The sequence below is a fragment of the Anopheles merus genome, chromosome 3L (genome assembly GCF_017562075.2).
Source record: "Anopheles merus strain MAF chromosome 3L, AmerM5.1, whole genome shotgun sequence".
Lineage (NCBI taxonomy): Eukaryota > Metazoa > Arthropoda > Insecta > Diptera > Culicidae > Anopheles > Anopheles merus.
Genome location: NC_054085.1, coordinates 4,105,618 through 4,120,790, shown reverse-complemented (window position 1 = coordinate 4,120,790; position 15,173 = coordinate 4,105,618). Strand labels below are relative to the sequence as shown.

The following is a 15,173-nucleotide window of genomic DNA, read 5'->3' as shown; positions in this document are numbered from 1 at the left end:
AAGGCCATGTTTTTTGTGTGTGATTGTTAGCAATGGCGGATTAAGACGAATAGAGGCCCTAATCGGTCACACGAAAGTAGAGGCTTGATTGAAGCGTCTAGCAGGGGATTGTATCAAATATCCTAACCAGAGAAGGATTGAGTAGCAATTTTACTTGTGAGCGGTGCGTAGGTGCCATTTTTGGGGCCCCTGGCCGACACTGATGATCGACACTTAAACAACCGAATACGATGGAACACATTAAAACTGAGGGAAATACACATCTAATCAATTACTCAAAAAATAGTATAATTGTTATTGATTCGTGATGTATTTTGTAGTTCTGACCTGCATGCACATATCTAAAACATTCCTATGAATCACAGAAAGGCCTAAAGCCTAAAAGCCTGCCTTATAAGCTTGAAAATTACACGCGGCAAAGAACCCTAAAAAAGCTAAATAAAATTACGTACTTTTAATGGTTTGTAGTGTAAATTGAGTGACAGAGCCGGCTGGACACATTTACACAACATGTGCTGTTTTGCAGTGTTCTTCCATCTTCCGTTATTTGCAAATTCATCGATGCTTAGAGAGCGTACACTCCTTTTCCACTGCTAGTCACATTGGAATTGCTTCAGTCATTATTTGCACATTATGAATTTATACATTCTGTTTTCAAATTTTTTCTTCAAATTCTTCAAATCTTCTTTTTTTTGCTTTGTCTAGCCTGGATCCTAAATCAGCAGCTTCCATTCAAAAAGAATCAAATTTAGTTTCCACAATTCACGAAAAACAAATGAATTGCTTGCACTCTCCATCCTTTGCTCGTCATCATCCATTGATGTTTCTCAAACTCCATGCAATCATCCAAGGTAACACGATATCATCGTAAATAATTTCACTGGTGCGTTGATCTATTTCTTCTCCAAGTTTGGATGTGTCTATTAGTGCGGAATGGAAAGCGACTTGCATCAAATGTCAACCCGATTTTCCGTGCTGAAATTGTCATCTGGGATGCGACTTTTTTGAGCGCCTTTTTATAATTTTGTGGCGGCGCGTTTCAACGGTTGTGTTGTTAATGAGTTACTCTCTCTCTCTCTCTCTCCCTCTCTCTCTCTCTCTCCCTCTCTCTCTCTCTCTCTCTCTCTCTCTCTCTCTCTCTCTCTCTCTCTCTCTCTCTCTCTCTCTCTCTCTCTCTCTCTCTCTCTCGCAGCAGTGAGCTACTCTCAAAATTGGCGCGCTGTTCCGGAGCGCGCATAAATTAGCGGCACCATATGATCGTGTCATGTGATTGAACGAAAAAAAGGACAAAAAGTATCGGGGCGACTACCCAAGCGAGTCAACACGCTCGAAAGTAGCAAGGAAAGTAGAAATGAAGTAGCCTTCTACTTCCCGTTCTACTTTTGTTGCTTAAAATCAGAAGAATGTAGAACATCTGGGTTCCAGGAAAGAGCAAAAAATGAGTTCTCTCGTGTACACCCCACACACACGCACGCGACGACTCACTCTCACGCGTACTCTTGTTCTACGCCCCTCCTCCTTCTCACTCGCCCCACAGATCTATTTTTAGAACATCATTCACTTCCATCGACGGCGGTCGATGTGACGATGTGTGTCGTCGCGTGTGTGTTGTCGATTTGGTCAGAAAAACTTTTTTCTTCAGACCAAATATCTCTGACTTGGAGCGTCGGCGTTCCGATTGAACCATCGCGACTTTGATCAGTGCGCGCGGTTAAAACGACCTTTTGTATTATGTTGTATGTAGCGTGCGCGCCAAAATTGTAAGAGTGCGCGGAGAGTGAATGTGGTTTTTTGGGGGTGGGGGAATGAGATACAGAGACAAATTTCGCTACACATTAACACATACATTCTCACTGCACGGGTTGAACTGCGAATACTCAGTTCTGAGAGAATATAGTCGAGCGCTCGCGCATGAGTGCAAGCAAGCGCGGAATAGAGGATAGAGGGAGACAAACGATTATTTTGCTCCAAGCTTTCTACTTTTGTCCCGTTGGGTATGGGCTTCGAACGACGAGATCCGTTCGCCGCGGTTGTCAGAAGGCGCCAGTGTGTATAGCGCGACGCTTTGCCGGAGATGGTTGTGCGCGTTTTGTTCTAAGTCCCGCGCGCAGTGTTTGTGCGCTGGTGCGCGTTTCGTGCAAAGTCTCGTGCGCCGGTGTGTTTTGGTGCAGTGTGAAGTGAATAAACAGTGTGCACAGACGCACATGCAGTGCGTGGATCGACAGGTAAGAATTTGCTAAACATAGGCAACGCAGATTGTCGACAAGTTTCCCACAGCTTGGCTCGACCCGGTACTTTGCAGTATGACGCCATTCGTGAGTATGATAGATTCTGAATGTGTTGTGAAAGTGTACTTTATGTTTCAATAAAGTGTTTAATGTAACCAAAAATGACCGTGTTTGTGTTTGTTGTTAGAATAAGTGCGTATTCGACATCGTGGACATGATCGCAAATACCAGGCAATGCATGAAAGAAAACGAGAAACGAAAGAAACAAATATCTTTGGATGTGTTGGTAGCATGACTGGAAAGAACACGAACACATTGAGAACTGTAGAGCGCACCGTGCGTTCCGGGTGAGGAGGGGGAGGGCTCGCGCGAGGGTGTAACTCATTCCTCCAAGAGTAACTGCTAACGGGGGACGGTACTCATATCACTCAAAAAATACACTCATTTTGCCGGACGGGGTGTCTCTTCGACCAATGAGTTACCCACGCAAACAATGATACCCCAAATTTTGAGTGATTCAGGCCGAGGGGTATGAGGAAGCTTGAGGAAGCACGGAGAAACGCGCTGCGATGAGAGATCGCATTCTGTTTTACACGCGCGCTTCACTAACACCAATACAAATACCATGCTTTGACGAGCCGTCTGTGAATGTGTGTGTCTTCTTTCAGCGAGCTCAACAACTTAGAGCTGCTCGTCACATCGTGTTGTCTCGCTTACACTTCAGCATCGAACCATCGCTCCGTATGTCCCCCCTCCTACGCGTACAAAACCACCAGTACAGCGCGACGCTTTGTCGGAGATGGTTGTGTACGTTTTGTGGTAAGTCCCGCGCGCAGTGTTCGTGCGTTAATGCGCATTTCGTTCAAAGTCTCGTGCGCCGGTGTGTTTTGGTGAAGTGTGAAGTGAACAAACAATGAGCACAGACGCACATGCAGTGCGTGGATCGACAGGTAAGAATTTGCTGAACAGAGGCAACGCAGATTGTGGACAAGTTTCCCGTAGCCTGGCTCGACCCGGTACTTTACAGTATGACGCCATTCGTGAGTATGATAGATTCTAAATGTGTAGTGAAAGTGTAATTTATGTTTCAATAAAGTGTTTAATGAAATAAAAAATGACCGTGTTTGTGTTTGTTGTTAGAATTAGTGCGTTTTTGCGATCGGGGCAATGCATGAAAGAAAACGAGAAACGAAACGGAGATATATATTGTTACGGCAAGCGTAATGGTAACGCGTCATCCTTAGTACGCCTAGCGTAAGGTAGAGGGCGCTTCAAAGAAATTTGCCTACGTGTTACAATTAATTCATCGTAAATCTATAACACAGCGCAAAACTGCTGTAGATTGGTATCGTGCAGCTTGAATCCAGAGTTCAAAGCAACAACATCGTGCCTTCATCATTTTCGAAACTTCCTCTTCCTTCCTTCCTTCTGTTCCATCATTATATTTGGTCCTTCGAACCGGATAAAGTAAAAGCATAAGTGAAAAGTGAAAAATAAAGTTTGTGTTAAGGCCGGGCTACATTGATCGTACTCCTGAGTGTAATTTTTGTGAACGCGTACGCCATCTAGCGGCGGCGGGTCGAAGCTAGAGGCTGGTATAATTTATCTGTCAAAAAGCGTTTTGGGTCGAGGAGCCTATAATTTTGATCACAAACCAGTAAACAAACAGCTCGGTGAGTATGTTTGATATTTTGTTGTGTATGTTTTTTTGAAAATATGTGGTAATTTAACATACATATTGTATTTCTAGCCATGGAACAAGCAGGAAGCAGTCGACGCAATGAAAAAATAGTAAGTACAACTGTTTTTAACGAAAATGTTTGTGTGTGTGTGTGTGTGTGTGTGTGTGTGTGTGAACTGTTGTCTGTGAGTCGCCGGCTCGGCTCGGGGCCGCAATTGTGCTGAACATTTTATTGAATAATTTAGTGTTTGTAGGTATCACAAGTGCTTAAATAATTTGGTGTAGGGTTTGTCCATCTATTTCATCATTTAAACTACATTGCAGAGTGTGTGAAACTGGTTGTTCGTTTTGGTATTGTAGCGGTTTTTAGTATAGAGCGTGTTTTTTTTATTCATGAGGAACGGTTTTGTCGTATTGCTTGGTAGAACGTTTTTTTTATCAAATTGTAAGCAAAATTTACCGGCCTATTTGTATACATTTAATATAAAAATAGCACGTGTTATTATTATCACTGTGGTTCCGGTGTGACGGCTAGCATGACCGAATTATCACGCGATTATCGACCTTTCTGTTGTTTTAATTTAAATTAAAAAAGGGAAGTATTTAACTGAATTTTCTTTTTCATTCCAGTACCATGAAAAAAGCCTCCGCTTCATTGCCGAGGTGCAAAAGCACCGTGTTTTGTGGGAGAAAAAACATAAAAACTACAAAAATGTAGTTTTGAAGGGCGACGCGTGGGCTGCGATAGCGGCCAAGGAGGAGGTTTCGCCACAAGATGCGAAACATCTGTGGTCCCGACTCCTTGGCATTTATCGGACCAACAAGGCCAAGGTTAAGAAGACGACGCAAACCGGTGCAGGTACATGTAGAAAAAAAAAATATATATATATATATATATATATATATATATATATATATATATATATATATATATATATATATATATATATATATATATATATATATATATATATATATATATATATATATATATATATATATATATATATATATATATATATATATATATATATTTTTTTTTTTTTTTTCTACATGTACCTGCACCGGTTTGCGTCGTCTTCTTAACCTTGGCCTTGTTGGTCCGATAAATGCCAAGGAGTCGGGACCACAGATGTTTCGCATCTTGTGGCGAAACCTCCTCCTTGGCCGCTATCGCAGCCCACGCGTCGCCCTTCAAAACTACATTTTGTAGTTTTTATGTTTTTTCTCCCACAAAACACGGTGCTTTTGCACCTCGGCAATGAAGCGGAGGCTTTTTTCATGGTACTGGAATGAAAAAGAAAATTCAGTTAAATACTTCCCTTTTTTAATTTAAATTAAAACAACAGAAAGGTCGATAATCGCGTGATAATTCGGTCATGCTAGCCGTCACACCGGAACCACAGTGATAATAATAACACGTGCTATTTTTATATTAAATGTATACAAATAGGCCGGTAAATTTTGCTTACAATTTGATAAAAAAAACGTTCTACCAAGCAATACGACAAAACCGTTCCTCATGAATAAAAAAAACACGCTCTATACTAAAAACCGCTACAATACCAAAACGAACAACCAGTTTCACACACTCTGCAATGTAGTTTAAATGATGAAATAGATGGACAAACCCTACACCAAATTATTTAAGCACTTGTGATACCTACAAACACTAAATTATTCAATAAAATGTTCAGCACAATTGCGGCCCCGAGCCGAGCCGGCGACTCACAGACAACAGTTCACACACACACACACACACACACACACACACACACACAAACATTTTCGTTAAAAACAGTTGTACTTACTATTTTTTCATTGCGTCGACTGCTTCCTGCTTGTTCCATGGCTAGAAATACAATATGTATGTTAAATTACCACATATTTTCAAAAAAACATACACAACAAAATATCAAACATACTCACCGAGCTGTTTGTTTACTGGTTTGTGATCAAAATTATAGGCTCCTCGACCCAAAACGCTTTTTGACAGATAAATTATACCAGCCTCTAGCTTCGACCCGCCGCCGCTAGATGGCGTACGCGTTCACAAAAATTACACTCAGGAGTACGATCAATGTAGCCCGGCCTTAACACAAACTTTATTTTTCACTTTTCACTTATGCTTTTACTTTATCCGGTTCGAAGGACCAAATATTAATGATGGAACAGAAGGAAGGAAGGAAGAGGAAGTTTCGAAAATGATGAAGGCACGATGTTGTTGCTTTGAACTCTGGATTCAAGCTGCACGATACCAATCTACAGCAGTTTTGCGCTGTGTTATAGATTTACGATGAATTAATTGTAACACGTAGGCAAATTTCTTTGAAGCGCCCTCTACCTTACGCTAGGCGTACTAAGGATGACGCGTTACCATTACGCTTGCCGTAACAATATATATCTCCGTTTCGTTTCTCGTTTTCTTTCATGCATTGCCCCGATCGCAAAAACGCACTAATTCTAACAACAAACACAAACACGGTCATTTTTTATTTCATTAAACACTTTATTGAAACATAAATTACACTTTCACTACACATTTAGAATCTATCATACTCACGAATGGCGTCATACTGTAAAGTACCGGGTCGAGCCAGGCTACGGGAAACTTGTCCACAATCTGCGTTGCCTCTGTTCAGCAAATTCTTACCTGTCGATCCACGCACTGCATGTGCGTCTGTGCTCATTGTTTGTTCACTTCACACTTCACCAAAACACACCGGCGCACGAGACTTTGAACGAAATGCGCATTAACGCACGAACACTGCGCGCGGGACTTACCACAAAACGTACACAACCATCTCCGACAAAGCGTCGCGCTGTACTGGTGGTTTTGTACGCGTAGGAGGGGGGACATACGGAGCGATGGTTCGATGCTGAAGTGTAAGCGAGACAACACGATGTGACGAGCAGCTCTAAGTTGTTGAGCTCGCTGAAAGAAGACACACACATTCACAGACGGCTCGTCAAAGCATGGTATTTGTATTGGTGTTAGTGAAGCGCGCGTGTAAAACAGAATGCGATCTCTCATCGCAGCGCGTTTCTCCGTGCTTCCTCAAGCTTCCTCATACCCCTCGGCCTGAATCACTCAAAATTTGGGGTATCATTGTTTGCGTGGGTAACTCATTGGTCGAAGAGACACCCCGTCCGGCAAAATGAGTGTATTTTTTGAGTGATATGAGTACCGTCCATATATATATATATACACTTAATTTATTATTTCTCATCCCAATTGATTATTGTTTTATTTTAGGCAATGACGACGTGTTCCGGCCACGGTGGTTCGCCTACCATGCGATGTCTTTTGTAGACGAGGCCACCCAAGATGCGGTGCATGTAGACACGGTGAGTATGTTTATACTTTTTTTAAATAACTAGTGGTGTGGGTCAACTAGTTTGTTTAATCTTTGGCGTGGAAGCTAATGTCAGCTTTCAAATCAATTTTACATAAATACACATGATTGATAAATGTTCTCCGACGAACTAATTGACCTTACTCACATTCTATTTAACTAACTTAATGCGAAGCTCGTTTGTTATATACATAAAAAAGCTCTCTTTTGCACTTATATAATTAACACTTTGACGAACAAAGTATATCATGGTGGTTTTCCCCATAACACCACAGTAGTATGTGCTTCGTTCGTCAAAGTTTTAATACAACTGAATCATTTCACACACGAAGTGTTCCTATGATCCTTAAAATGTACACATATACGGACGATCACGACAAGCAGGAAATGCTGACCAGCGCACCACGTCAACAGCACGAGACCAATATGTATAGCCGTCCGGAATCATAGTGCAATTGCAATCGGCAATAACAATTGGCAATCGATCGTTGCGCTGGAAGCAGGTGCGTAGTTGATAGACGAGCGTACCCTGCTTGTTACGATCGTCCGTGATACTCCGCTATTTCAGCGGGTCGATGGCCAATTCGTCCGATAATGTGTTTGGGCGAGTCGCTATCGTGTACGTAGCTATAGTTAAGTTTCTCCTTGATCAATCTTGAAGAGAATTGATTTTAGAAAGATATTACTGTACATAGTTACGTGCGTATGATTATCGCCACGTTCGTCCACTCGATCCACCAGCAGCAACCAAACACAACAGGCATGTGGCCACGTTTATTCGGTGAGTGAGCTAGTAAGCCAGCCAGTTTATCCAGCCGCTAATAGAGCAGGCGAGTAATGCTTAAAAAAATCCGTAGTTGTTGCACTCGCGTACTTAAATGTATATTATAAATAACCATGCTGGTAGTAATGTACAGAATAGTCGGTGTAGTTGTGTTTGCGTTTTCATAATTTATTATTAATTTTAATATCCATGGTATTGGTTAGATGGATTTACGCAGAACGATTATGTTTTAAATGGTTTGCAATGTGGTTCCTTATGTCAGCAAGATTTTCTGAAGGTCGGGAAGCAATGTTTTGGAGATCGGTCAAGCCCCCTTCACTTCTCCAATCTCCATCGACTCGTCGCCCGCGAACAACCCTATCAAATGCAGACGGGGGTGTGTATGTGTCCCGCGAAGCATGCTTGCGCAAAAAATTGTGCAAGTAAACTGTTGTCAAAACAATGTTTTTGGCAACATCCGGCTGCAGTTGTATGCCTTTGAGCACTCTCCATCGATTCGCTAATATTCCAAGCGAATTTTCAACTGGCATACGACAAGTAGAGTGCATTTTGTTGAATGTACGCTCCATTGAACCAGGAGGATGCACCCCGCTGTACGGTCTTAAGCAGTAATTGGTAAAGGCAAATGCCTTGTCACCGAGAATAAAGTATGGGACCGGGGTTTGGTACGGGACCTGCAATGGCGTTGCTGGTGGAATGTTTAGTTGGTCGTTTTCTAGCTTGTGATACAGCCGTGTGTTTTTAAATATTCCACCGTCAGATATTCCTCCCTTACCACCAGCATCTGCCCATAAAAAGTTATAATCAGCATCGACCACAACCATTAATACAATACTAAAAAATTTTTGATAGTTGTGATATTCGGATCCGCTATTACGAGGGCAAATAATTTCAACGTGCTTCCCATCGATTGCACCTATTGCGTGAGGAAATCTCCAGCGCTGCTCAAATCGTCTTGAGATTGCAAGCCATTCTTCTTCGGTAGAGGGTAGCTAAAAGAAAATAAAATAGAGGAATGATTTTAATGCATGTTTTAGTTACTGTATATTTTAGAGCTTATGAGAAACATAAATTATGATTTTAATGTTCATTTTCTTTTTTTTCAGCTTGGCTACGACGATGAGGGCCTCACTCCCCGTTCCCTCGTGGAGGCAGCCTACGCGGTTCCACAATCGTTGGACGACATCGATTGGGATGCCGCGGTTGCCTTCGACCCCGAGCCATTCTCTCCCACTCCTTCTTCCTACCCTTCTACTTTATCCGTCACTCCTGGCACGATCCGCGAGGGAAACGGTGTGAGTGGGGCCCTCAACAACCGGCTGCAACAACCGGTTTCGGGCGCAACAGGCGCACCGGAAACCGCAGATCCGGACGATTTCGGCCGGTACGTGGCCGATGAGCTTCGGCTTATTCCGTCTCCAAAAAGGAGACGCATTATGAGTATCCAGCGGGAGTTATTAGAATCATTAAAAAAATCTTTAAAAACATAACTTTGAATACTTTTTGAGTTTTGTATATCACATTAGTTACTTGATTGAAGAGCTACGTTCGAGGAAAAAAAAAAGTTTCCGTTTTCATATTAAATGAACCTTTTAGTAATGGGCGGGTCGACCCGAACCTATCGGGTCGGAGCCATCCGAAAGCGACCCGGAGTCGTTCGGGTCAACCCAAAAGGTATAAGTAGTTTCAGTGGGTGCAAATACTCCGGTAGGTGCGAGAAAGCATAAACGACTCCGACTCGTTGGTGCTGCGAGTTCGGGTCGGGTCGGGCCACGGTAGGTTCGGTTGCAACGAGTTCGGGTCGACCCGAAAGATCAGTAGGTGCGAGAAAGCATAAACGACTCTGACCCGTTGGTGCAGCGAGTTCGGGTCGGGTATTGAACCTACCGTGGCCCGACCCGACCCGAACTCGCTGCACCAACGGGTCGGATTCGCTTATGCTTTCTCGCACCTACTGATCTTTCGGGTCGACCCGAACTCGTTGCACCCGCGGGTCGGATTTGATTCCAACTCCGACCTAGCGCACCCGCTGCACCCACGGATCGGAATCGATTCCGGCTGACTCTTTTCATACGAGGACGTTCAAGAGGAAAACGTAGTGCAGCACATTTCACACGTTCATTCCGGCTCTGTTTTTCATGAACTATCCGCCGGCATCTACTACGCAAGCAGTGAATTTTGATCCAAAGATGCATGTAGGAAAAATGAGGTTTTTCGCTATAATTTCAACTCTACTCTCTTCATCAATACTGTTGTGTGTGGGTTGATGTCTTTATCAATCGCAATAATATTTAGAAAATCATTTTTTTACCTTCACACCGTTGTATTCATGCGATTAGAGTACAGTTGTTCGCAATGTATTCTGTTTCTCTAGCCAAGGAGTCCCCAGAGCAATGGTTGGCCCCGGCAAACGGGAAAGTTTACTGGCAGGCCCTGGTGCCTGCCACCGGGCTGAACGTTTTAAACACATAAACACTGAAGCGAGGCTGGTTACACCCGCATCTTACCTTGACATAATCCCGCAAAGCCTCGATAAGACATGCGCACGTCTCTTTAACTATTCTGCTGATAGAATGCCTCGACACCTAAAATTATATGTTGATTGATAAAAGTGTGTTTAGCAAAAAGCAAAAAGCAAAAATAATATTACTTACCCGGAACACGTATTGGAGGCTGGTAAATGTCTCTCCAGTCGCAAGATACCGCAATGTTATCAGCAGCCTTTCCTGTTCCGTGATTGCTTTGCGGAAATCTGTGTCCATTTTCGCAATTTTTGGACCAACAAGGGACAATAAATGGAAGAAATCTTCCTTCTTCATCCTTAAAAATCGGTTCATCGTCTCGTATATACCCGATGTCGTGATGTCGGTCAGTAGCCGGTTGCCGGTTTCGTTTCGGTTCAGGAATAAGTCCTGAACCCACAAACGACGTGCCTGCGGACTACGGGAACGAGATCGGGAACGATCCCGGACTTCGTTGTTGTCATTTTCAAGCTCTGGCTCGCTCATTTTTCCAAAAAATCGAGAACCACCAAAATTTTCACTTCTACTAAACACCGGCCGGCAAACGATTCAAACGATAAACAATGCACACTGCTGCGATCAAGGTAATAACATAGACTACAATTATATGTGGAAGATTTGGCTGTGGAAGCCATGATGGATAGAGTTTGGCAGATGGGAAGGAATGTTGTCGTGCGCTTTGTATGAAGCTTAGGCACCCAACTGTCAAATGACGATTTGCCCAGCAATACTCGGCGTCCTTACCTGTGGCAATTTATTGATTTTGATCAACATGTCAAACGGCAAACAGACAGCCTGGTCGAAACTTGATGAGACACCAAGTATGAATAATTTTGGCACTTAAATTATACCCACATCTAGCTTGCGCTGGTCGCCGCCAGATGCGCTAGTGAATATAAAAATTACACTTGCGAGTACGATCAATGTAGCCCGGCCTTTAGACAGTGAAACTATGCCCGTTGACCATTCTCCCGTCAAAGAAGTGGTTCCAGCGGCAAACGACATGTAGGAAAGCCCAAGTTCTACCGTCAGAGAATTTGGCTCCGTTCCAGACGTCACCAAATTGAACCGTCAACGCACTGACCTGGAGAGGCAGCTTGACCGTCTAGAACAGATGTTCGTCAAACACAGCACCGACGTTCACACGAAGAAAACCATAGCAGACCGAGTGAAGGTGCTTGCTTTGGACTACAAACAATGGTACGACTCGATCTTGGACGTTGTGAGCGACGACCAAGTACAGGAGGCAATCGAGCGATATGGCGTGTTTGACAACAAGGTATTCGAGTTAAGCAAAAACATCGAATACTGGCCTGCCTTCCGTGACGTGTTTCAATCACTGATTCATTCGCCAGAGCAGCTGACCGAATGTGATAAGCTGCATTACCTTGCTGCGTCGCTGACGAAGGACGCACGCGCTAAGATCGCCGCTTTGGAAATTACATCCAAAAACTACGACGTAGCCTGGAAGTTGTTGTCCGAGCGCTACGAGAATAAGTACCTCATCGTCAAAACCACCGTTGAGGCATTATTCAGCATACAGGGTTTACCTAGCCAATTGGGCGTCTTCAAAGCGTTATCGGTCGCCGTAAATACTTTTTCGGGCGACGTAAACCCTCAATTGGGCACTGTCACTTCTATTCGGGCCTTGTGAAGTATGAATCGGGCATAGTGCAGACTGAATGCGGCCTACTCTTTATTTTTTTGCTTTATATTGTAACACAATACTTTTTTGCTAGTAGTTTAACTGATCTGTAAGTGAATTCACTATTTTTAAGTTAAATTACAAATAAAAATGATTCAAATTCCTTATTTAATTTTTTTTATTCAAGCCCGTACATTGCAATTTGGTTTTATATTTTTTAAATAATATTATATTTTTGGTGATTAAATTAGGTTAACATTTCAAAACAATACATACAAAGTTTAACAACATGAAAACTACGTATTTTTATACAAATTAATGGATCAACCACACCGGAGCTACCGATTTGACACCTTCAAGAATAGGACACTTTCATTCTGTACTTTGCCTGATTCATACTTCACAAGGCCCGATTAGAAATGACAGTGCCCAATTGAGGGTTTACGTCGCCCGAAAAAGTTTTTACGGCGACCGATAACGCTTTGACAATACCCGATTGGCTAAGTAAACCCTGTATCACCGCTGAGGAGAGAATGTTCAGATTCTCTTAGCCGACTCGTCGACGACTTGGAGCGTAACCTTCGAAGGCGAGAAACCAGATGCATGGAGCACGCTGCTGGTGTTCAGGTTAAGCTCGCTGCTGGATCGAACAACCCTGTGTCATTGGTAGCTTCACCAGAAGTCTACGACCATCCCAACGTACAAAGACTTAGTGCAATTCGTCCGCAACCATTGCCATGTACTGCAATCTTTCTCCAAGCCAGCCAGTGGAGCCAGAACCGGAGGCACCATGCGCAGAAACCCTCGTGTGCAAACCATCCATGCTGCGACCAGTGCTGTGAAAAGTGTTGCGTACAACGACAAGTGCAAATTGTGCGGTATTTCAAAACATTGAGTGTTCCGTTGTGAAATAATCATCAACATGAGTGTCCCAGATAGAAAGCAACTAGTGCAGTCGAAAGGATTGTGCTTCAACTGCCTTTCTCCAGCTCATCGTTTACGACAGTGCACATCGAGCGGATGCAAAATCTACCAACAATCATACGTTGTTGCACGAAGCAGCAACTGATGCGTCGGATGCTCCATCAACGAGTTCTATCTGTCCTCCTCAATCCCTTACCCACTGTTCCATCCAGATCAAAAACAGTGGTGTGTTGCTGCAAACCGTGCTGGTACAGGTAGAGGACAATCACGGACGATGTCATCTAGCACGTGCCTTGCTGGATTCCGGGGCACAAATCAACATCGTCACCGAGCGCCTTACTCAAAGGCTGGGTGTGGCGAAACGGCGTGAGAATCATTGCATCCGAGGAATCAGAGAAGTTTTCGTGACGTCACAACATTCGGCTGTGTTAAGGATCCATTCTTTAAACAGCTAATACGCACCGTCCGGAAAGTTCCACGTACTTAGCAAGCTCACCCGTGAGCTCCCATCAAGCCGTATCAACACAAGTAACTGGCAGATACCTCGTCAAGTTCAGCTGGCCGATCCTTCGTTTCACAGTCCTGGCCCGATCGACCTCATCATCGGCGCAGAGCTGTACTAAGACGTCGTTAAGGAAGGATTCATCAAGCTATCCCACGATAGAGTGACACTCCAAAATACTGCTTTTGGTTGGATGATAGCAGGTAGAATCAATGTTCATGCACCACCACCACCTTCATCCATCGTTGGACACGTCTCCAGTACTAGCATCGAAGAGCAGCTGAGCAAATTCTGGGAGCTGGAGTCATGCCGAGTTACCAGCAAATTATCCATCGAGGAGAGCAACTGTGAGAAACAGTTCGCAGCCACAACCATCAGAGACACCGATGGTCGATTCATCGTGCAGCTACCGAAACGAGAGGAGAAGTTGGCTCTTCTTAGGGATTCGAAAGGGATAGCCACACGCCGGTTTCTTGCCTTGGAACGTCGGCTATCCTCGAATGCCTCATTGAAGACAGCATATACACAATTCGTCGAGGAGTACGCAGAGCTTCAGCACAGGACAGAAGTAGCCGTGAGCGATACTACAACTTCATCCCCCTCATACTATCTTCCACATCACTGCATCGTGCGACCAGATAGTACCACCAGTAAACTCCGGGAGGTGTTCGACGCTTCATGTGCATCAGACACCGGAACATCTTTAAACGATACACTGATGATCGGACCCACTATCCAAGACGACCTGATGTCCATTCTATTGCGGTTTAGAATGCCGAAATTTGCTCTGGTAGCAGACATCGAGAAGATGTACCGGCAAATCAACATAGCTTCCATCGATCGTCCGCTGCAACGAATCCTGTGGCGAAATTCTCCCACCGAGCCGATACGCACGTTCCAGCTCAACACCGTCACCTACGGCACATCATGTGCTCCGTATTTGGCCACCAAAACCCTGCAAGTGCTATCTCAGGTCGGAACTAGCACCCACCCCAAAGCAGCAACCATCCTCGGACGAGACTTCTGCATGGACGACATGCTGACTGGCGTAAACAGCATTCTCGAGGGTCAATGAGTATATCAGCAACTCATCGATCTCCTGGCTTCTGGTGGATTCTGCTTGCGGAAATGGGCCACCAACAACAGGCAGATCTTCGAACATCTGCCCCAGCATCTGCAAGATGAAAGGACGATTCTCAACTTGGATGCGAAGTCACCGATCATCAAGACACTCGGACTGAAGTGGAACGTTTCCACCGACGCTTTTGTGTTCAACACCCCACGTTGGAACGCAGACAAAATCATCACCAAACGAAACGCACTTTCGGATGTCGCAAAACTGTTCGACCCAATCGGACTGGTTGGACCAGTTATCATACAATCCAAGCTGTTCCTTCAAGAACTTTGGAGATGTCGGATCGCCTGGGACGAGCCGTTAACACCAGCACTACAAAATCGATGACTCCTGTTTCGCCAAAAGTTGGTCATGCTGCAAACGAGCAACGTTCCACGCTGGCTCTTAACCGACCAA

General features: G+C 44.1%; 1 protein-coding gene across 1 annotated transcript; it reads right to left on the bottom strand.

Moving 5' to 3' along the window:
* Window positions 1-8,085: 8,085 nt before the first annotated feature.
* LOC121599610 (protein ALP1-like) lies at window positions 8,086-11,124 on the bottom strand. The gene is made up of 3 exons (XM_041927534.1): window positions 10,704-11,124; window positions 10,557-10,634; window positions 8,086-9,041 (listed from the first exon to the last, which is right to left on the bottom strand). The coding sequence occupies exons 1-3, from the start codon at window positions 11,055-11,057 to the stop codon at window positions 8,259-8,261; spliced, it is 1,215 nt and encodes a 404-aa protein (XP_041783468.1). The 5' UTR covers window positions 11,058-11,124; the 3' UTR covers window positions 8,086-8,258.
* Window positions 11,125-15,173: the final 4,049 nt, after the last annotated feature.

Excerpts from the sequence above, each read along its gene's own strand:
- LOC121599610 (XM_041927534.1), bottom strand. The coding sequence starts at position 11,057 with ATGAGCGAGCCAGAGCTTGAAAATGACAACAACGAAGTCCGGGATCGT. Across the intron at positions 10,635-10,703 it reads GCCTCCAATACGTGTTCCGG|GTGTCGAGGCATTCTATCAG; the intron begins GTAAGTAATATT and ends ATATAATTTTAG. Across the intron at positions 9,042-10,556 it reads CTTTGCGGGATTATGTCAAG|CTACCCTCTACCGAAGAAGA; the intron begins GTAAGATGCGGG and ends ATTTTCTTTTAG.